General features: G+C 37.2%; 1 protein-coding gene across 1 annotated transcript in view; it reads left to right on the top strand.

The window, feature by feature from the left end:
• The window catches only part of cd63 (CD63 molecule), a 51,848-nt gene that overhangs the window by 12,569 nt on the left and 16,122 nt on the right, over positions 1 to 23,157 (top strand). Inside the window, exon 2 of the mRNA XM_028798038.2 lies at positions 5,557 to 5,644. Within this exon, the coding sequence (XP_028653871.1) occupies positions 5,579 to 5,644 (66 nt within the window). The 5' untranslated portion in view covers positions 5,557 to 5,578. The remainder of the gene's footprint in view (positions 1 to 5,556; positions 5,645 to 23,157) is intronic.

The following is a 23,157-nucleotide window of genomic DNA, read 5'->3' as shown; positions in this document are numbered from 1 at the left end:
GGATATTTTTGTTTGTTTATTTTTGCTTTGTTTTTACAATACATTTTGCTTATTTTGCTTTTGCTTGTAATCATTTGAAGGTTGAGCTAAGGGTGTAGTAACACCATATAGAATAGTGGATTGCATCTTCAACAAGTGATCAGTATTGTTCTATAAATTCTTAAAAATCATTCAAAGTGACTTAGACCAGTGGTTCTCAACTTTTATTTCTCAGAGGTCCCCCAGTGTACCACATGAATATTTTACGCACTTACCCCACCATGGACCATAGTAATTTACCCTCTTGTCTGTTTGCTGCAGTCTTAATAGAGGTTCATATTTTTGAAGTTAAATTTATTAACAAAAGCATATTTTCACCTAATACTCTTAAATTGCTGCGTTTTTTTAGAAGTATAATACTAAATTAATAATTCTTTTCAAAAATGGCTTGCATGTTTTCATTCTAAACTATTTTTTATCAGTGTCTGAATTTCTTAATCATAACATAAATTAAATAGTTTTTGTTTTGGTATAGATATCAGTAATTGGCAGAATATAGACTCTGTCACAATAGATATTTATAATAATAAAAAAAGCTGCTCACTACTCACTAAGCTTATGTATCACATCAAAGGCATGCCTTTTTGGTGACAAGTCTTCCATGAAGACCTCTTTTGGCCAGACTTCTCTGGACAGTGGATGGTGGTACCTGGGTGCCACAGGTTTCTGCCAGTTCTGAACTGATGTGTCTGCTGGACATTTTCTGATTTTGGAGGGAAGTTAGCATGATATGTTTTTCATCTTTCCTTGGCCAACCACTGCGTCTATGGTCCTCAGCATTGCCTATTTCTGTGCGCTTCTTCAAAAGAGCTGCTTTGAAATCTTTGCCTGGGAGAGACCTTGCTAGTGTGTAATAACCACCTTGTGTCTTGTTCCTGTGCCCAATCTTGTCTGTGACATGAAACTGTCTTCTACAATCTCACCTTGGTAGCAGAGTTTGGCTGTTCCTCACCCAGTATGAACTCTGCTACACAGCTGTTTCAGTTACTGACTGTGTTTCAACCTACATATGAACATTATGATCATTAGCAACTGTTTGGTATAATTGGTTAATCATACACCTGACTGTAATCCTACAAAATCCTTGAATTTGTCCAAGTGTACTTATAAGAATTGATGCTGGTTTGAAGGCACAGGGTAGTCACACCAAATATTGATTGGATTTAGATGTTCTGTTGGCTCACTTTGCATTTTGTAAATCGATAAAAATAAACAATTAGAATTTATATTTGTCAAAGCATTCCCACTTTATAGTATGTTTTCACACCCCTAAAACTCTTGCACAGTACTGTGTGTGTGTGTGTATATGTATATATCAAAATAATAATGGAGAATTCAAAACAGTTTCTAGGTTTGTGCTAGTGACATAACTTCAGCTGCTATGGATTATTAATGCCGGTGGGTGAGTGTATACCTGACTACTGTTTGTATATTGCTTACCTATTGCTTACCCACAACAAACCCCCATATCAACTCCCCCAACCCCATACCAGTAAACAAACATAACTGCAATCTGGGTTGCAGGTTGGCAATTTAAAAGAGGCAGACAAACTCGCATGTAATGTCATCCATCCATTCATCCATTTTTCAACCTGCTGAATCCGAACACAGGGTCACGGGGGGGTCTGCTGGAGCCAACCCCAGCCAAACCAGGATGCAAGGCAGAAACCAATCCCAGGCAGGGCGCCAACCCACCGCAGATGTAATGTCATATTGAAGTCAATTAAGCGGCACTACAAAACGCAACTTAAATGCCTAGTTCACTCAGAGTACATTCATTTAACCAAGAATTGAACACCCGTGTGGACAGGGCCCAGTTGCTGGTGGATCTTTGATACTTATATTTTGTTTATATTGTTTTTATTTATATTTTGTTATTAATTATGGCGGTTAGAAAATGTGAAACAATTAAAAACCTAAATGCAGCTACCTAAACCTACTATGGGCAATTAATTTTGAATCGTAACAAGTGAGTTAACTAAAATTAAGCTCAACGTACTGCTTCATCAACAAATAAATGGTGGAAGTGAAAACCTGCAGTCACGGCGGCCCCCTAGTACCATGAGTGAAGATCCTAATTTAAGGATTAGTGAATGATCTAACACGCAATACAATTGAATACCAAATTTCATTATCAGCAAGGACTGCCTTCTAATTAGGAAACTGGTTGGAATGAAACCTACAGCCACTGTGGCCCTCGAAGAGCGTGAGTTAAGATCTTTGGTGTAGATTAAGAGTGGAATATAAAGGGTTCATGTTAAGTATTATGTTGCATTAATGTGAGCGTTTTGTTGGCCCCACAACACTGTTCTGTTTCAATGGTGGCATTCCAAACCAAAGTGCCCAACTACTCAAAAGCATTGATGAAGGACAGCTTCTACATAGCTGTTTTTCTTTTTACTTATGGTGGTGACCAGTTATTTGTTTTGATCATGTAACCATTTTGCAATATCCAGTAGACACACTTTTTACTGTTTGTGGAGGAAAGCTTTGTATTTTTACAGAAAATCATTCTGTATTTTATATCATTAGAAGAATCCTGTGACAGACCTAATTTTCTTTTTTTTTTTTAATTAGTATTTTAAAATAATTTTATAATGCTGGTGTCATCTGAAAAATAAATTATTAGCTATTTATATTTTGGTTTAGCAATAATAACTCTTACATGCATAGGAGAGAAACCAAAATGAACATAGTTGGAACTGCTGTTTATAAAACATAAAAAAGCATTTTTTTGTTTTTTTTTGGCAAAAAATGTAGATATGCATCGGCTTTATTACAAAGCTGCAGTAAATTTGAAGATACCCTGATGTAATTAATGGTTAGGATTTTTGTGATTCCTGTTTATTTTTCTCTTCTTCAATTTAAATCTGTTTTGTTTAAAATATTTTACTAATAAGCAACTTGTTTTTGTTACTTGTCTGATGCCTTGGTGATTAAAGATAGGTAGTTTACTATGCTATGCATGTACCTTTAGGAAGAATGTGCACAATGGCCCGTGAGATGGTGAGTTGCATTCCCTTCTAAGAATTAATCTGTCTTTACACCCTTTGTATTCACTAGCTTTCAGCACATCTATCACAAATCCTTTTACTCTTTTGCCAGTTGTCACCTAACTTGTTTACAGTGTGGGTTTATTGAGCCTTAGCTGGGAGGTGTTATAAACATACTTACTGAAAATTGTTTATTCTTTTTAGTAGAAAAGGGACTGCGCTCATTTAAAATGTCTTCTGTAGTGCTTCTGATGTATGTCTTCTGTAGTGCTTCTGATATAAGATCCTAAAAGTTTAATTTTTTAAGATCACAAATGCAACAGAAAAGATAATGCTTTTACCATTTTTTTTAGGCGTAGTTAATGTTAGCGGACTGCCTTGAATTTGTGTACATGTACTGTATCTACACGTTAAATGGTCCCTGCTGTACTGCACCCCTACTTTAGAAACAATTATGAAAATTCACATATACTAATACTAATCCCTATTTTTTGTGTTATGATTCTAAAAGGTGATGAATTTTTGTGTATGCCAGTACCACCAAGTCCCAATCATCTTCATAGTCAATCCAGCTTTTGAGTGCACCTGTCACAGCCTGAGAAATGGAGAATGGTGCTGAATGTTTGGGTCCAATTTATGGACATTGGTGACATGCAATACAAGCCTAAAGTCCCATTTGGATGAGATTACTGTTACAACAGGAGGTGGGATTAAGTAATTATTACCAGAGACCTCTGAAATTTTAGTTCCACCCTAATCATTCGCGTCAGTAACTTTTATGGACTCTGCATTCACATCTCAGCAAAAATTATGGACTCTTTTACCCTCTATAAAAAGTCCGTAAAAAAATAACCCCAAATTAAATTAGTCCTGTCTGAATTGACATGTCAGTAAAACCATTATCAGAATGATTGACAGGACTGAGATTACAGAGGTCCTCTGGTAATAATTGCTTTACCCAGTGCCTGTAGTGGAAATAAAGAACTGCACTTGTACACTTTGTTGTGCTTGCTCAATAATGGGGGGGTGGGCAAATGTGTATGGGGTATCCCCACAGAAATCCGAAGGCATACTGAAATGCTCGAGGTTGTGGTGACCATTGGAGAAGCAATAGAAATATTGTTGTAATAAATAAGGACCGTTAATGTGGTCAGAACTTGCACTACACAGCAGTGCATATACATTAATCACCAGTTCTCATAAGGGAAGAACTCCCAGTGTAGCAGTATGTACCGGTACTCAGTACTGGCATTTCTTACTGTCAAACTTAAAGCACTGACTTTACCCCACCTCCTGGTGTAAAACTAATCCTTTCCGAATAGGGCTTTAGTAACTCTCATGGCTGATGCGGCATTGTCTTTGTGGAAGCCTGCTGGAGGAGGAGGAGCAGCTAGATCATTGGGCTGTAAGTTATATTTGTGTATATTTGGGGTTCATTCAGCCTCTCACTTGCACTGTCCTGATCATCTTGACTCCAAAAAAGGTCATCAAGTAGGTTGAAAGGCCCAAAAATGACTGAAAGGTTATTTCCTTGAATATGTAACTTGAAGTGGTAAAGCACAGGTAAACAGCTGTATGAAACGGTATTTAATGAAGAAAAGCACTGTATCAGAGCTGCACATTTTCAGGTTTTTTTTTTTTTAATTCTAGCTTAATGCAATATTTTTAGCCCAAAATTGTGAAGCTTTATATTGTACATGTTAAATACATCATGTCCCTCTTTATCCAGTTTATGATTCCTTGGTACCAGGAGCAGTCAAGACAGAGATTAAGCTCTTGATGGGACAGGAATCAGCTGTTGATAGGGCCTTGTTTGCTTTATCAGACTGGGCCAATTGAAAGTTGCTGGACATCCTAACCCATACATATTTGAAATGTGTATGGAAAACTTAGAGAAAGTCACACCATTTTATATATTTTGTAGCAGAGTATATAATAAAATCACAAGGTATATGTCAAGGGAAAGTTGTTATACTAGAGGGTAGTGCTTTAAGGTTAGCGCGGAGTGTTGATGCACTCAGACAAAATGCCTTTCAAAAGCAGTGTCTTTCAAAACCATATTGTTAATGTTACAGGTTTTTCATGCTGCTGCAAAAATTGTTTTAGATGAGAGTTGCATGCCTGTCCCTTGTATTGTGTAATCTTCAAAAAGAGAAGAGAAAATGAGAGGTTTCATCTGTTCTTGGGCAAATGATCCCTCTGCTTCTAGAGAACTACATTTCAGACACATTTTAATAACATTTTGCTGAATACATTGGAGATTACACATATTGTTTCTTAAGCTCCTGTTCCACACTCTGGAGATAAGGGCCTTGATCAAAATGCAAGTGAGGCCATGTGATGTCATAGGACGCTGAAAAGAAAAAGTGATGGTGTATGACATAATGTGGGCATTCTCCCAATTGTTGTGTGCGGTATTCTGTGCTGCTTCTATTATAAATCTAAAGTGTGGAAAAAATGATAAGGATGTGAGATTATTTGTGGGGTTGATAATTGATTGTTCTTGTTTGACTTTTTTTTTTAGATCCTGAGAAAAAGGCTTCATCATGGCTGTGGAAGGAGGAATGAAATGCGTAAAGTTTCTTTTATTCTTTTTCAACTTCATCTTCTGGGTAAGTTTTTTTTCTTTTTTTCTTTTTTTTTTTTTTTTTTTTAGGTCCCATTGTTTTTAAATAAGAACTTCATGCAAGCATGTAAGAATGCTCTTAAAGACAGAAACGGAAGTAACCTCCATGAATATATCACAAGTCTTAGTGAAGCTGAAACTAAATGAAAGCCACAACATATGCTGGTCCATGGACACTTAATAAAATGTGTGATTTCAGGAGGAAGTTGCAAAGACAAACATAAAAGTTGCATTTGCTTTTGCAAGCTATCTGTGTTTATAAAATACAGAAGAGACCTAATTTTAAGTACCAATAATGGTGCCAAAATCCTTTCAATTCTTGAGCTACCACCCTCATTCCATGTACCTCCTCAAATGAGAACAAGTATTCTAATGGTAGTCTTGAGGTAGATTATGAATCTTGTTGAAGTGCAACAAGTTTGTTGTTGATATGACCAATAATGGTGCCAAAATCCTTTCAATTCTTGAGCTATCACCCTCATTCCATGTACCTCCTCAAATGAGAACAAGTATTCTAATGGTAGTCTTGAGGTAGATTATGAATCTTGTTGAAGTGCAACAAGTTTGTTGTTGATATGACCAAGCTGCTTTACTGCAGCTTACGGAATGATTTATATACAACTGCCATCTGAATGTCTTTTGCCTGTTGTGTCTTTTAAAGGTCTTGCAGCTTCAACTATGTTTGTAACCATCTTGCTTGCTTCTCTAACAATCTTAGCAGTAAGTGGTCAACAGACATTCCATTCCTTTTATCTGATTTCATATGAAGCAGCTCTAGAATTTCAGACAGTCATAGGCTCTATTGACAAATTAGTGCATGTGAAAGTTGGGTGAAGTCCAGGAAGGAAAGAGAAGGGCCATATCATTGACTTTGCAAGTTTAGTTGACAAGCAGATTCCTGTAACAGCAATCAACAACAGGTTGCACTGTGATTTCTGAATATGTATATTTGTTGGCAAAACATTTTTTTTATTTATTTATTTATTTTACTTCGTGTTTTGTTCCATCCGGGCTTTTGGAGGGAACAAATCTTTTAGCCTTTTCCTTTAGGTTAGTGGTATATTTTTATGCCCCCCTGTTATTTTTGGAATGTAAAGAGGGCATGATTAGTGACATGGCAGCATTCCAAAAAACTGACATTTAATGGAACTCCTATTGGCTTGCCAACCTATTCTTGAACGTGAAGGTTAAACTAGCATGAATTGGGAGGTAAGAGTTCTTTGCTCACTATGAAAATGGTTTTCTAAATGGTTGCTTTTTCAGGCTAGAACTACAACAGTTGAATTAGGATATGCACCTATTTTTTCTCATTTCCAGTTAAAGGCTAAAGTGAAAGAATAACTGAGTACATATTGAAGAGGGCTAAACAAATGTAAAATTAATCTAGAGGTGGATGTTACCCTTCTCCTGTAGAGTCATTCTTAAATTCTTTAATAAAAGTGTTGTTGCTGTGCTGAATGTAGTCCCAGGCATTTAACTGTCTTGCTCTCATTCATTGAAAACAATTTATCCCATTTGTTTTTTTTTTTTTAAATGCTTTGCATTTTTGATACATTTCTCATCCAAATGTCAACAGATGAATGGAATGTGAGTGTACAAATAACATTGTCAAACTTACCTAATCCAATTTAGGGTCGTGTGAAGCCAGAGGCAATCTCAGCAGCATTAAGCGCCAGTCCAGGTTGACTGGCACACATTTCTTTCTTCTTTTTTTTTTTTTTTTTTGTCTTCCCTGCCATTAATGAAATCACCAACAGTGCTGCCATTACTGCAAATGAAAGCTTAAACTTTGCAAAGTTTCTATTTTGGGCCCATGTAACTGCCATGTTCAATGATTGATATATTGACCTATATAATAGTTTTGACCATTTCAGTGGTGGTGGTTATTGTCTGTCTTGTTGTTAGCCAGTTTTCCAGTAGCGATATATTGACTCATATAATAGATTCGACCATTTCGGTGGTGGTGGTTATTGTCTGTCTTGTTGTTAGCCAGTTTTCCAGTAGCCATCTGTACAACAAACTAGTTGCTTTTACAGATGTGAAGGTGAGAGTGGGAGAAGCACAACATTAGAAGGAATTAGAGTGTCAAAGCCTAATTTTAGAATGTGACTGATATTGATACATGTTAAATTATTGCTAATGTTGTGTGTAATGTTAGTGGTACTTTTGTGCCCCTGCCCTTGTGCTTATGTGGCAAAATTAAAAAATTTGCAGGTGGTCTTACTCTTACCAAGCCATAGTATTTCTTGGGGTAGTTTTAATATTGTGCCCTGTTGATAACTTTAGATTCCCATTCAAGCCAATTGTATCAAGAATGTTCTCTCTAGTCTCTATGAGAACATGAAATTAAAAATTGATTTCAGTCATCATTACAAACAACTATAAAAATTATCATTTGGGAATAAAGAATTCTTTTAAGACGTTGGTTAACCCATCAGACTTGGAATAGAACTTTTGAATGGATGTACTATTTCTAATGTCTTCTCCTTGTTGTATTCCACCAAAACCCTCAACATCTGCCTGCTATATGGTACGTTGTTGAGTGCCCAATAGTGGTCTAGTTGATCATTTTGAGTTTTTTCATTTGCTTGTTAATTCATAAAAGCTTATTAGAAACTATTTTAAATAGATGTCTATCAGTATAAAGACATATTTGTGTACTTGTTCATGGTGTTCAATATTCCAAAATATGTATTGCAGCCAGGGCTTGTATAGGGAAGTGTGCTATGAAAAAATAACACACATTGACTATTTAAGAGTGCTAAATAGTTTCTAGCTTTGAAAAATCATTTTTATGTTAGGTTGATCCTGACCAATGCATGTAACTGGTTGGTTTTTTATTCTATAAGCTTTCCTCTCAAGAAAAAAAAGAAAAGTGATTATCCACTTCTACTATTTGCAGTTATTTCTACATGTTAATTTGTTGTGCAGCTGTGTAAGTGTGTCTGCCAGTGGACAGTGCCTGTAAACTGCCTACAATGAAAGTCAATATACATTGGGTTGCATTTACTTTTGCAACAAATAATATTCCACATTTCTTCTCTAGTTGTTACTAAAAGCATTCTTTATATTAGCATATGGGCACTGCTTCCTGCATTTTGCAGCCACTAAAAGCTTTAAAGGCCATCAAACCAGAAACACACTATGTACATAAAGATAATGTTTAAGAAGTGAAAGAAGGCTATATCTTAGAAAGATAATGATCCTTATTTGCCTTAGGTGCCTGCCTATTTGTCTAAGAGGAGTCTAGCTGCTGATATGCTCTGGTGTATCCAATTTACAGCATGTTTATCCTTTTACTTTTTTATCGGAATTCCTCATAATTTGAATTTTCAGTTTCATACAAAAAATATATGTTCTGACAGTTACAGTTTGAGATTGAATGGTCTAACATCCTAAGGTTCAACTGGGCTGAAAGGATGACTTACAGAAATGGCAACATGTAACATCCTGGATTTTTTTTTTCTTTCTCCTTTGGAGTTGATTTGAACTACAAAAAGAAGCTGCTGGTATGCAAAGCCTTCTGCACAAACTGAATGAAATAGATTTTACTTTCCTGATTCATTCAAATAATCAGAAACGTACTCATTGAGTACCTATTCAGTCATCAGGCAGTGTATTGTTCGTGTATGCACAGTTAATGTGTAGCTTTAGAAAGGAAATGGTAGGTAATGTATAAATGTCATTACTGCATTTACAAAGTCAGTCCACATTTTTTGAGTGTGCGTATGTTTGAGTATTGCATCTTTCCATCAAAATGCTAAACTGATCATCCAGTCCTGGTTAATAAAGATAATTTCATGGCCTTAAATATTGTTGGTTTTGACAGTGTCATTGTGTACTTTTTATCAGTGTAACTTAATAATCTTAATGCGTCTTTAGAGAAAAGCCAAGCAAAATGACACCTTTTATTGGCTAACTAAAAAGATTACAATATGCAAGCTTTCGAGGCAACTCAGGCCCGAACATCTTGCCTGAAGAAGGGGCCCGAGTTGCCTCGAAAGCTTGCATATTGTAATCTGTTTAGTTAGCCAGTAAAAGGTGTCATTTTGCTTGGCTTTTCTCTACAATCATAATGGCTAACATGGTACAACACCCTAGTACTGCTTAATGTGTCTTTGAAATCAACGTAAATTGACAGAATTTAAGTGTTTTGAGAGTGTATTGCGAATGAAATCAGCTGAAATACAGAAATATACCATGTTTGCACTAAGATTTCAAATATAATATTGAAGTAAGAAAAGCAGTAATTATTTCACTTAAATGCCTATATTGGGCAAACAGTACAGCATAAGTGTTTGTCATCCCTAGCAATTCACTAACCCATTTACAATATCAAGAAGAAAAACTTTAAAGTCCCAGTTGTCTTTCAACTTGGTTCATACAATGCCAGAGAACATATCTTCTGAACTTGCTTGGAAGACATACGAGGAAAGCAGGCAAGATGTTGCTGTGAATCAAGGAGGTGTCATGAAAAGTGGTGGTGATAGAAAGAGTAGTGGACAGAGGAATAAAGTGACTGGTGGAAGTTTTGTTGTTATTTAAAATAATAGAGAACATTGAAATTGCAGAATTCTTTGTTTTTAAGAGATTGCTTTCAAAAATGTAAGTGAGAGGAGAAGTTAAGTGGTATCTCAAGCAGCACAGATCTCTAAAATAACTATTATAAATGAGAACAATTCACATTACCAATAATCCTATAAACATCTTTAAAGTAAAGGATCAGGGATATTAATGGATGTGTACATCTATCAATGCATTGTCCGTACTTCTGTGGAGTCAATATGTTTTCAGGGTTGCTGGTTAACGATTTTTACCACTCATTTCTGAGGGTAAGCCTGGGCGTTTTTACTTTTTTAAAGTATCTAACTTTTTATTATGTGCAAGATTAGTTTTGAGGTAGTGCTGGGCGACGTGTTCTTAAATTGATATCAAGATTATTTTGACCCTAAATGTGTTTATGGTCTGTATTTCTTGATATGTTTCAAAACACCTTATAGTGATTAAAGATCAGCCCCATAACAAACATGTGTATACATGTTTTCTATACAAAGTTAAACAACTTTGGTCTACATGAGCCCATTTTTATGTAGAGAAGCAAAGGCTCTAGCAATAATAATTAAAAAAGGAAATGTGTGGATGTGTTATAATAATTGAAGTTTTTCTCAGACATAATTGGCACCCTTTTGAACAATCTAAACCAAATTGACCGGAAGAACTAGATTCTCATTGCAGTGAAAATCCTTACCTGCAATAACCCGGCAGTGTTTACATAGCAAATATCAAGCAGTGAACAATTGCTTAATGCTTAAAAAGGTCAGCTTTCATTTCCTGTTTGTTATTGACAATGCTGAAGATGGGAGCTGCCAGAGACTAAGAAAGCTCTTGCCATTCAAACATCATAAAGCAAAAGTTTGCAAGATCATCTCCAGAGACATAGGCATTCTTGCTTCAAGAGTTCATTATGTTGTTACAAAGTTTGCTGCTCATGAAACTCTCAAAAACCTCATAGGATGTTGTGAATAGAGGAAAACCAGGAAGAGGAAAAGAAGTAATTAACTTGATGAATTTTTCCCCCCTTTCCTTTTACAAATAATTTAATCATAAATACTTACTAGATATAGGGAGCATTCAGCAACAAACAGTCTCCAGTAAGGCTGAAGCCATTTCAAAATATTATACTAATAGTATAGGGAATGTATGACAGACTATTCAAATTGAAAAGTCTACCAGTCAGTAGAAAACAGAGCTTATCTCTTTTATAAGATCTATCACAAGATCAAAAGAGTCAGACGTTGTACCTTTTGATTAATTTTGGTGAAGATTCTCACCAGTTGGCCATTGAAACATAGTTGTGATTGTAGACTTTCTCTAGTGAGAAGACACCTGCCAGGCACAAACTCGAGCTGCAGGATGTGTACTAATTACATAATTGCAAATAAAAATATTCAAATAATATTTACTTTTCTGTCTTAACTAGGTGTACCAAAGTGTAGGGAAATGAGCACAGTTCTACTAAAACAGTACAAAATGATTAGGTTAGTTTAACCTGGAGTTAGCCCCAAGCATACTTATAGCTTGAGGCTGCATTATTAATGTTTGTAGTGTCTGTCTTTTATAGATTTTTATGTATTGGAAAGTACTGTTATAACTTTTCTGGTGTATTACTTTAAATCAATGTAATGTCTGCATTGATCGTAGTCTTTTAGAAATCCGTGCTGCACTGCAGCTAAGTTGGCACACCTTTTCATATTCAGAAACAAGCTTGTTTGTTGTTTGTTTTTTTTTTTTTGTTTTTTTTTTAAAGTTTCTGTCTGTCTTGATTTTGTTTTGATTATATGGGTGTCTATATGCTAGTACCAAGTAGAACCCACGAGATATCCTGATCTATAACATAACAATGTGTGAGGAAGCCTGCTCCAGATCCGTGCTATAGGGGTTTTAGAATATCCTATATAATAGCTCTCTTGTCACAGAGTTCCATTTTCAGGAAGCCAATACAGGTACTCGTCGACATACGACCTATGCAAGTTACGACTGTTCGACTTTACGACGCGTTTGACTGTTTCCCGCACTCAAGTCTCGCTACGCAGCAGTAAAAATATACGCAGCAGTGTTGCCCCACGTGTGTTTGTCTTGTTTTGGCAATTTTCGATAATAATATAACCCTAACATATAACCCTATAATATTAACACTAATAGCAGCTTTCTACTCAAAACGGCAAACTTGAGAAGCTGCCAGCATCAAACCCAGAAGCTCTTGATTGGGCAGTTCTTAGGATTGCACTACGCAAGCAGTCGCATCAACTGCTTACCGCAACCTGCTTTCTTTTTTCTTCTTGAATAAAAGCGCACTTGTTGTAGAGAGACAGGAACGTTATTCAAACACTGCAAAACAAACATTTGTCTCTTTTTCAAAAGTTTAAACTGTGCCCCATGACAAGACAGAGATGACAGTTCCGTCTCACAATTAAAAGAATGCAAACATATCTTCCTCTTCAAAGGAGTGCGTGTCAGGAGCAGAGCATGTCAAAGAGAGAGAAAAGCAAACAAATCAATAGGGCTGTTTGGCTTTTAAGTATGCGAAGCACCGCGGCACAAAGCTGTTGAAGGCGGCAGCTCACACCCCCTCCGTCAGGAGCAGAGAAAGAGAGAGAGAGAGACAGTTTGTTTTTAAATCAAAAATCAATACGTGCCCTTCGAGCTTTTAAGTATGCGAAGCAACGTGCAGCATGTCGCTTCAGGAAGCAGCTGCACAGAAGGTAACAACGTGAAGATAATCTTTCAGCATTTTTAGACGAGCGTCCGTCTAGGTGTGCAAACAGCCCCCCTGCTCAATCCCCCCTACGTCAGGATCAGAGAAAGTCAGCGCAAGAGAGAGAGAAAAGTAAATTGGGTAGCTTCTCAGCCATCTGCCAATAGCGTCCCTTGTATGAAATCAACTGGGCAAACCAACTGAGGAAGCATGTACCAGAAATTAAAAGACCCATTGTCCGCAGAAATCCGCGAACCAGCAAAAAATCCGCAATATATATTTAAATATGCTTACATATAAAATCCGCGATGGAGTGATGCCGCGAAAGGCGAAGCGCGATATAGCGAGGGATTACTGTATACCTTAAGACTGTCACTGCCTAAGTTGAATATCAGTAGAATAGTCATTTTATCAGCTAGCTACTAAGGGAAAGCTATGCAGTTGAAGGCTATGAAAAGGTGGTGCTCCCTCTTTCCATATTTACAGTATCTTTCTTGGTAAATCGGTGAAAAATCTTTCCTTATCTCTGAGGTGCTTACTTTCTGGGTTAATGTTTTTGTTGGTCTGTGCTAGGATTAAGTTGAGTTGGTTCCCCCAAACCCCCCTGTGTTCACACATTGAGTCAACTGCCTATTTTCTTTATCTTGTATCAGAAATGTTGTGCAAGGCTGACTTATTTCACAGCTGAGCTAGGTCTGCACATAACATGTTACTAGACTATAAAGCATACAAATTTACTATCTCTTTAGGCTACTTGTACAAGGCTGTGTTTATTAACAAACAATATTAATAAGTTTTTATGGTGATCTGTGTTTTGAGGTACCCAAGTCTATCCTATTTATTGTATGTACTTTGTGTTGATTCAGTTAGTGATTTTTCACTGTAAATTTCAAATTGAACTATTGCTTGTCTTTTTTTATGTTTGTAAATCTAGAAGTTCTTAAGGTGACTATTTTTCTCAGAAGTAGTGGTTAACTTTCCCTTTGCACAGACAGTTGGCAGTTGAGTTACTGGATTAGTGTTTCATGTCGTTTTAGATCCCTTCTCTTAGTTCTACTATAGCAGTTCATGGTTAGAGCGATTGAAGTTGGGGTGGTGTTTTTGTCCATAACTCACTATTCCCATTATTCTTAGTCTCATTTCTCTGTTTTTCTGAAAGGAAACACATCTGTCAGTTACAAAGGAAGATTTTGAAATGTTCATCTCACCTTGTGATATTTTCATTTCCTTAACCCGGTGACCTATTCTTGGTGATCTTCTCCTCTGGCAAGATTTGTAGTGTAGATGAGAGTGCAAAATAGGGTTTCCTCTTGAATGAGTTCGGTATGCCATCTTTGCACACCCATTGCCCTGACATATTCTCTATTTGGATGGCTCTCATAGAGAAATGTGGAAAAGACGCTCAGAAGCAGGGTGAACTGGAAGATTAATAACTTAAATCAAAGACAGAGGGAATGACAACAAATAATAACAACGAAGAGTTTCTCTTTTTAATTGCGAAGTGCAGAAAATGTTTATCTGTCAAAATTTAAATTACTGAGTCCCCAACCCCCCTTCCTCCATGTCAAGGAAGAAGAGGCAGGAAAACACATACTGTCTGGTGTAGGAATCTGCTTCATTTTATTTGTAAAAGAATTAGCAATTTTCTTCAAGTACACTTTACAAATTTTGAATTCAGTATAATATGTTGAAATATTTTTTACTAATAATTAGCTTATGGACACATAAGATTCAGCTTCTTAGCAGACATTATGCATATTTTGTAAAGCATGCCATATAAGAAAAATATTCTAAATAGCCCAAGCTTTGCTAACTAAAGTGTTTATCTACATGCATTAACTAAGAAGTACGATAATTAAACCATTTCTGGAGAGCTGGCATTGAATTGGTGCAACATTCAAAGCTTCTGGAATAACTCTTTTACAGTCCATTTAAGAGATGGAAAGTTTGGATTGGAGACCATTTGAGGGAAGGCCATTCGTTTTGGAAGACTGACTTAAATGTTTTTTGTGTTTTTTCTAAAAGGCTGTTTTATGCCTTGTGAAATAGGAAGAGTCATCCACTTCAGAGTTGTTCTTAACTCTGTTAAGGGTGGCTGAAAAGGGTGGAACCTTGTGAAGTTTCAGAGTGTAGTTGTCAAACTGGAATTATTTGTCTTGCTAGTTATTTTAAATATATAACTGGTCATGCCAGGGGAGTTGGCAGTTATTAATAGCCGTGAAAGATGCACTACTGGAGGCTATCATTCTTTGTTTTGGACACCACTACAGTTGAGGTTTTCTAATTAATGCTTCCATTAATTAGAATAAATGGAGGAGCTCCATAATATAAGTTTCTGTGTTTTTGCCCCACTTTTAATGACATACATCTTTTTTTCTTTTCAAATCACAGCAGCATTTGCTGTAGTTTTCCAAATTTCACCTTTTTGTCTTTCATCCATTATGCCTCACAAAAATCTCTTCACTCTCTGCATAAAGAATCCACTCCTATTAGTAGCAAATGATCTAGGTAGAATTGTATCCCAAATGTGTGAAGTGTGAATCTGTCAGATGGATTATCATTTAATCAGTCTGAAATGGCAGTCTGATGATGTACCAAAGACAGAAAAGTGTCACTTAAAGGTCTGTTGCTGCCAAAAACATTGAATTTTTATTTATTATTATTAAGTGTAACAGAAACATGTAAATAATGATCTGGACAGTAGGAGCGTGTTTCTTTGTGCACTTTTATTTTTTTCTGTTGCTTGTACATAAGAGGGTTGAATATCAGTGCTTCATCTGCATAACTGATCCTCCCAATTCGGATTTTTCAGGCTACCACAGCTCACGGCTATGTGACTTTTCATATTTCCCTAGATATAATAAAAAAAACAATAATTCATTACATTTATATAGCGCTTTTCTCAGTACTCAAAGCGCTATCCACATAGGGAGGAACCGGGAAGCGAACCCACAATCTTCCACAGTCTCCTTACTGCAAAGCAGCAGCACTACCACTGCGCCACCTGTGAGGATGAACTTTGACAGTTGCTGCATTATGAACAGTGCTAAGGGGGCCTAATGTCTTCCTTGTCCTTGCACTTGATCATAATTATTTACATTTTTGTCACTCGTCTACTGTTGTACCAGGCTGAAACTTAACATTTTACTTTTCTTGTCAACAACAGTGACCAATTCACATCATTGCTCGATTTCATCTTTTCATTTGCCATTGCGTGTTTTGTTGGAGGCTACACTACACTCATGAATATTGATGGGTTGCCTTAGATTTACCATACATTTACCAGGTTGGGAGCACTCACCCCACCACACAACAAAACACCTGGAGCCTCATGTATAACGCCGTGCGTAGAACTCGCACTATAACATGGCGGGCGTAAGCACAAAAGCGGGAATGTGCGTATGCACAGAAAAATCCAGATGCAGGAATCAGTGCGTATGCCAACTTTCACATTTTTCCGCTACATAAATCCCGATCAGCGTGAAAAGTAATGCACGTGCACGCGTCTGCTGTCCTACCCCAAATCCTTCCAGAATTACGCCTCTAATAAATATAAATAGCCCTTAAGCTCAGCCTTCTGTGAAAAGACAATGGGAAAAGCACAAGGAAAAATAGAAGAATTTCAGCAAATACCAAGTGGAGGCAAGGAAAAACGTACTATTTGTTGGTTTAAACAGTGGTATAAACAAGAAAAGGAAGTTGATCGAGTGACATAGTGTGTCGGAGAAACTCGAAAGCTTAAGTTAACAAAGTCGCACAGTGCCCAAAATAAAAAAGAAGTCGTCAGATATCAAATTTGCCGTGAAAAGCCAAGTCATAGCCCACTGTCTGAGTTTCATATGAAAGCTTATTAGGTTACAGAAAAAAAAAAATAGGCACACAGTGGGGAAAAAGCACGAAATGCCAACTTTAATCTCGAAATTTCCACTTTGATCACGTAGTTTTTGTCATTAAAGTAGAATGTCATAAACTTCACCTTAAAATCATTTAATTTACTAGTTTCTCAAATCCCATCGTAACCAAAGTAGCACGTTAAATGCTTTTTGTATTTGATCTTCTATGTGCTTTGTGTGGGAATCACTACGTGCTTACCAGCTTTTTTTTCCTCCAACAGGACACAAAATCCATTACATTCGTAATATTACAGCTCTCTGAATAATTAAAATACTGAGATGTATACTTGATATAATTTTCATGATGATAGGAGGTAAAGCATGTTATTAAACATGGAAATATGGTGGCGCAGTGATTGTGTGCGACCTTTGATGAAATAATTTATTACAGCAGTGCCGTCTTTTTCAAATGTACTAACCTCCAATTCCTGTCCTTCCTTTTCTTTCTCCAAATACCCAATCGCCACGCAATCAGCTCTGTAATAGACGTTAAGCCATCTGTAAGCTTATAATGCCGATTCTTCAAAACTTTTAAGGAACATTGAAATATCTTCCTAGTACAGGTTTAATTATTCTATCCTTCTCGCCAGTCCCAGTGAAGCATACAGTGCGAGGCAGGAACAATCCGTGCTACTGTAGAGACACCGTGTTCTTTAATTATTAACAAAATAGATTATTTAAATGAAGTTAGTTTTATCTGTATAATATAATAAACATATTTTGCTGCATTTCATCTTAAAAATGATCGTCATCATATGTAAATACGTACTTTATAAAGTGGCTCAGGTTGTGCAATATTATAACTGTAGTGTAAGTTTAAAGTGAGGTGATTGTATTTATAAGTACAAACAGTTCTACAAGGAGCACTTGATGAACTGATTGATTGGGGTGAAACTCTTTCTGAACCACGAGGTCTGTACAGGAAAGGTTTTGAAGTGTTTGCCATGTGAGAAGCAGTTCAAATAGGAAGCATGGCTGAGGCAGCGTATGCTTGATGCTGTATACTGATAATCCTCTTTCCGATCAGCTGCTCTGAGTGGTGCAGTGAGAGTAATATGGAAAAAGATGATCCACTGTAGCAGCCCCTAACAGGAGCAGCTGAAAAAAGTAAAAGAAGGTGCAGTGAGAGTAACAACGCTAAAGCAGTCATGGTATTTGGAATAGTTTGACCATTCTGTGGACCATTATATTGTTACTGGTTAATTACATTCAGATGCATTAAACTAATAAACAATATGCGGTTAATTTCAGTGTATTTATAAAGCCGCGTCAGGGATGTGGATCTGAAAAAGGGTAACCACACAGGAACAGTAGCACTGCTTTGACGCTGGGTGCCGCCAGTCTGCAAAACCGAGCAGAGAACTTGCGTACACCAAGGTATGAGGTACCGTGGAAATGTGCATGACTTTACGCCAGGTTTTTAGGTTTTATACATCATGATTTGAACGTGGAAATGTTCTTGTGCAACATTTCTGTTTGTTTGTTTGGAACAGTGTGAGATGTGTTGTTTTTTCTTGGTTTTTTTTGCCAATCCTGCCACCAACCCCCAAGTTTTCCCTGCAATTGCTCAAGGACCCAACAGAGTGGAGTTACTTCTGGCGTTTATGGGATTTAAACTGGCAACCTTCCGAATTGCTGGTGTAGCTCCCTAGCCTTGGAGCCACCACTCTGTTTTGTAAAGCATGAAAATCTTTGTTTTGCTACATGTTATGTTATCCACTAGATGGCAGTAGAATACTGTCCCAAGTGTTGTTCAGGCTTAATACTATAAACTGCATCATTTCATGTCACCCTGGGCCTGTCTAGGGTTTATCTGTAATTAGAATTTCAAACCAGAGTCGCACTCGGGGTTAACGCCAAGGAGGTTAAAGCTATCGGCATTAGATAGATAGATAGATAGATAAGAATGCCTTATAATTTGCACATGCACTGTGACAAGCTGTGGCTCAGTGCATACATGTATTTTTAAAGTATTCCATCTCCATAATAGAAACAATCCTGACAGATTAACTTACACAGCACTGTTAAAAAGTATGACCCCCGGAAAGTTGTGTGTTATTCATCTTATGTGTACATAAAGAAATTTCATGTTCATTTCAACAGTTTGATACATAAAGATAATCTATCAAATAACAATGAAAGTAATTGTGTAGTAGTTTTTTTCTTTAGCTCAAAAAGTCAGAAATGCAATTGTGGTTGTGGAAAAAAATAAGTATACTCTATCTTTGGAGTGTTCTTTTTGGCCGGAATAACTTCTTGTTTCTTATAATTATCTACAAGTTTCCTGTATTAACTAAGAATTTTTGCCCACTCCACTGTACAAAACTTCAACTGTGTAATGTTGGATCATTTTTTATATGTGCTTCACATTTTAAATGCCACCACAGCATTTTTACAGAGTTTAATATATAGGCATTTACTTGGTAATTTCTAAACCCTCAATTTCTTCTTTTTGTGGATTTGCTTGTGTTTTATGTCATTAGCTAAGTTTCCATCCAGTTTTTTGCGACGTTTTGTTATCGACAAACAGAATATACGTAAAAAAAATGTGCGAAATTTGCTGTCTCCAGCCTGTTTCCATCAAACTGGCTTTTTATCGATAAAATGGTGTGCGTGATGACGTCATCCCCCCCCCAAAACGAACTGTCGCATAACTTTTGTTGTATCGCGAAAAAAATCTGCCCTTGAGCCGTTTCCATACATAATTTTGTGTATGTCGCAAATTATCTATCTTTTGTTTTCCACGTTACACCCCCTCCACTAAACAAAGAAACAAAGAAATGGAGAGATTATTCAGACAGTTTTTTTGAAATTTGCCAGCTTACTGTTATTTCAGTTTCACAAATAATTGGAATTGTACATAATATCCGAAGACGACAGCAGAATGAAGCAGTTGCTTGTCTGATAGCCCTAGAGCTCGAAGAAAATACCCTAGTGCGACGAAACCCACGGGTATGGGAGAGACGACGGAATAAGACCTTCTGGGAGGAGGTGGTGGAGAGACACTTAACAGAAAATCTCTGGCTGCAACATTTTATAATGACACGGCCGACGTTTGAGATGTTGTGTGGATTCATCAGTCCTGATGTTGCGCCCATCACAGGTTGCCAACGACCACCGGTTCCAACCCAAAAAGCGGATTGCCATCGCCCTTTACAAGCTGGCAACCTGCGCCGAGTATAGAGTAGTTGGAGAAACTTTCGGGGTTAGTAAAACTACCGTCCATCGGTGTGTATATGCTGTGTGCACCGCTATTAAAGAAAAATTAATGCGGCGTTATATCAGACTTCCGACTGTAGCGGAGGCCAATGAAATCGCATACCGCAATTCCTTGGTGCATCTTGTGCCACAGATTTACGGTGCGCTGGATGGCACGCATGTGCCTATTCTTCCCCCGACGGAAGGCTACCGCGATTACATTAATCGCAAAGGGTGGCCATCTATTGTTCTCCAGGCCCTTGTTGATGACAGGTGCATGATACGAGACATTTGCGTTGGCACTCCTGGAAGTGCCCATGATGCAGCTGTGTTTGCAGCATCGGATCTGTACAGGTGAGCCTACCTTTCAACATCCCTTCACAGTGCGATAACAACTGAATTAACCTGCTTCCCTTAAGGTTTTTAATTAAAACTGAAATTTGAATTAATACAAAATAACGACGTTTAATCAAAAAAAAAAAAAAACTCTCTTCATCAGACCATGCGAGCCGCTCCGCCATTCTCGTTTTGATTGCACGTGATGAAAATGTGACACATTTATTTGCGTTAAAGCCCTTTTTTCCGACAAAAACTGTTTCCAATGTAGTTTTTGCGACATCTGAAGTATCGACATGGAATTTATGCGCTAAAGTTAAACGGAAAAATATTATGTCGACATGTACAACATTTTATCGATAATCAGCATTTCCATCAGCTATATCGGTAAAAAAATTTGAAGCGCTAAATATTTTTTCGCAAAAACTCCTTGGATGGAAACCTGGCTAGTGTCTTGAAGCAAGGTCCACTTAGGGTTCACCTTCCACTTTTCCACATGGCCATGTATTCCCCCCGAGATTTTACCTGGTGTAGGGTTTGATGTATGGTTGAATCTGATGGCAAACTGGCCAGCCCCTGAGGCAAAATAATAGCCCAAACTATAATGCTTCCACCACAATATTTTACATTTGATATGAGGTTCTTTGATCAAAGACAACTTTTGGTTTTAAGTATCCTTGACACATGGCATTGTGGCCACACATCTTTACCTTTTTCTCATTTTTTTTTCCAGAGCACCTTGTTCCAGTAGTCCTGTTTTTATATTATTGTGCTTTGTAATGAATAATGAACTTAAGTGGCACATCTATTTTATTCTTTTAAGAGAAAGGAAAAGTTATGCAGTCTCTTTAAGAAAATTGGTTTGTGCACAGTCTTGGCTATAAATCCTAAGGTGATATTGTGGGGTTCTTGAAGAACTCCCACCACATGTATCTGTTCGCAATTAGACTGAAATTGGTGGTATGACCTCTCCTGGATAGATTGCCAGTTGTTTGAAAATGTTTCCAATTCTGAGTGATAGTGATATTTCAGACAGTTGAGAAGTTGACTATAAATTTCTTGGAAATACATTTAAAACCCTTCTCAGACTACTAGGCATTAATGTTTTTTTTTCCTTCTAAGGGCCTAAGAGAGCTCTTTTGATATTAGCATAATGTAGCCACACACCTTAATTGTCAAGACCAGACCACACCATAAGTGTCTGATGTTTATATAAGGAAGGGTCTTCCAAGATTCTCTCCAATGATGTTATAACAATTTTCACCTTTTTAGTGCATTTTAGGAATGTAATGCAGCAATAAAAATCACCCGCATCCATCAGTATTGCTAAAATAGCAACTGAATATCTTTTCGGGCAAAAATTGAAAAATACACCCAATAAAAAGGCAGGTATATTTACTTTTTCACCACCATGGTTGAAGTCTGCATCCATTCGTATTTTTGTGAAAAGATTGAACCAAAAATAGGCTGGAGGCCTCCCTGGAGGGTTCAAAATCATTTTGCTGCTGTACACGGGTCATTTTAGATTCAAACAGCATGTTTATGAACAGTGGCAGTAAACCCAAATATCTGAAGTAAACCATTGTGTACACTAGTATCACATGCAGATTCCACATACTTGGGAATCGAGCAACTAGCTGAGTTCAGGGTCTTTGTGTGTGTGTGTGTTTCGGGATTGTCTATCTGCATAACTGCTGCAGTTTGCGGTCAGTCAAAAACAGGCAAATTCATGGCCTATTCTCCATATGGAAGTTGAAAAGCATCTTGCACTATTTTTAATGATATAACACAATAAACATATACAAAAGTGTTTAACAAAATTCTCAGTGCTGGATCTTTTTTCAGGAATCGGGGACTTCTGTAGCATTCCCGCTGCAGGAACTTGGGCCATTTGTACTGTAGTTCTTGATATGTTTTTTAGCTAGCTCCTACCCCAGGATACAGTATGTACTTTTCATTCAACCAGAAATGATCATAGGTGGGGCCTCAGATGATGAATTGTGCTGATTAGTTTAACACAAGCCCTGCAGCCATTTTACAAATCTTAGTTTTGACTTAGGAGCGTTATTGGTAAAAATGGAGCACCGCTATTTCCACCGCATCACTCTTCATAGCCACCTTCCTTGTGCGACACACATCAAAGCATTAATCTCCTCGTCAACTCACAACTGCTTCAAAACAATAAAGTGCGGTAGGGTTGCTCATGAATTCCCGATCTCGAAGTACTTTGCACATCACTCTTCATAGCCGCTTCCCTCCCTGGTGTGCCGCTCCAAGCGTTGCATCAAGGCAATAATCTCCCCAGTGAAGTAGTTTGAAGCAATAAGTTGGCAGTGTCCCTCGTTGTCTCCTGAACATGCCTCATTTTGCACAGCATCCTTCTTCTTTACATATCACATTTTACATAAAGGTTACAGTTCTTGTACGGTGCGAACAGATCACACGAAAATGGCCAGGGACCACAAGATGCCCATGGCCTACATCATATAGAAACTCATTCATTCCTTAATGCATAGCAAATGTGGAGGGAAAATGCCTATAAACAAAGTTAACCATATGTATGGCAGTAGACAGCTTTTTGTAAATTTTGCCAAACTTCAGTCAAAATTTGGCTGATTTGAAAACAATAATATTGTATGGTACATGCTAGACACCTTTATTGTGATATGTCAAAATAGCCCATTTTGTCAGATGTCTTGGGTGCCAGTACAATACAATACAATCTTGGTCCAGGTAGAGGTACTGATGATTACTTTTTTTTTTTTTTTTTTTTTTTTTTTTTTTAAGTAACATTTTTTTGTGCTGTTAACAGTCATG

This window comes from Erpetoichthys calabaricus, chromosome 3, assembly GCF_900747795.2.
Source record: "Erpetoichthys calabaricus chromosome 3, fErpCal1.3, whole genome shotgun sequence".
Lineage (NCBI taxonomy): Eukaryota > Metazoa > Chordata > Cladistia > Polypteriformes > Polypteridae > Erpetoichthys > Erpetoichthys calabaricus.
Note: the sequence above shows the minus strand (reverse complement) of the source record. Positions and strands in the feature narration are given on the sequence as shown.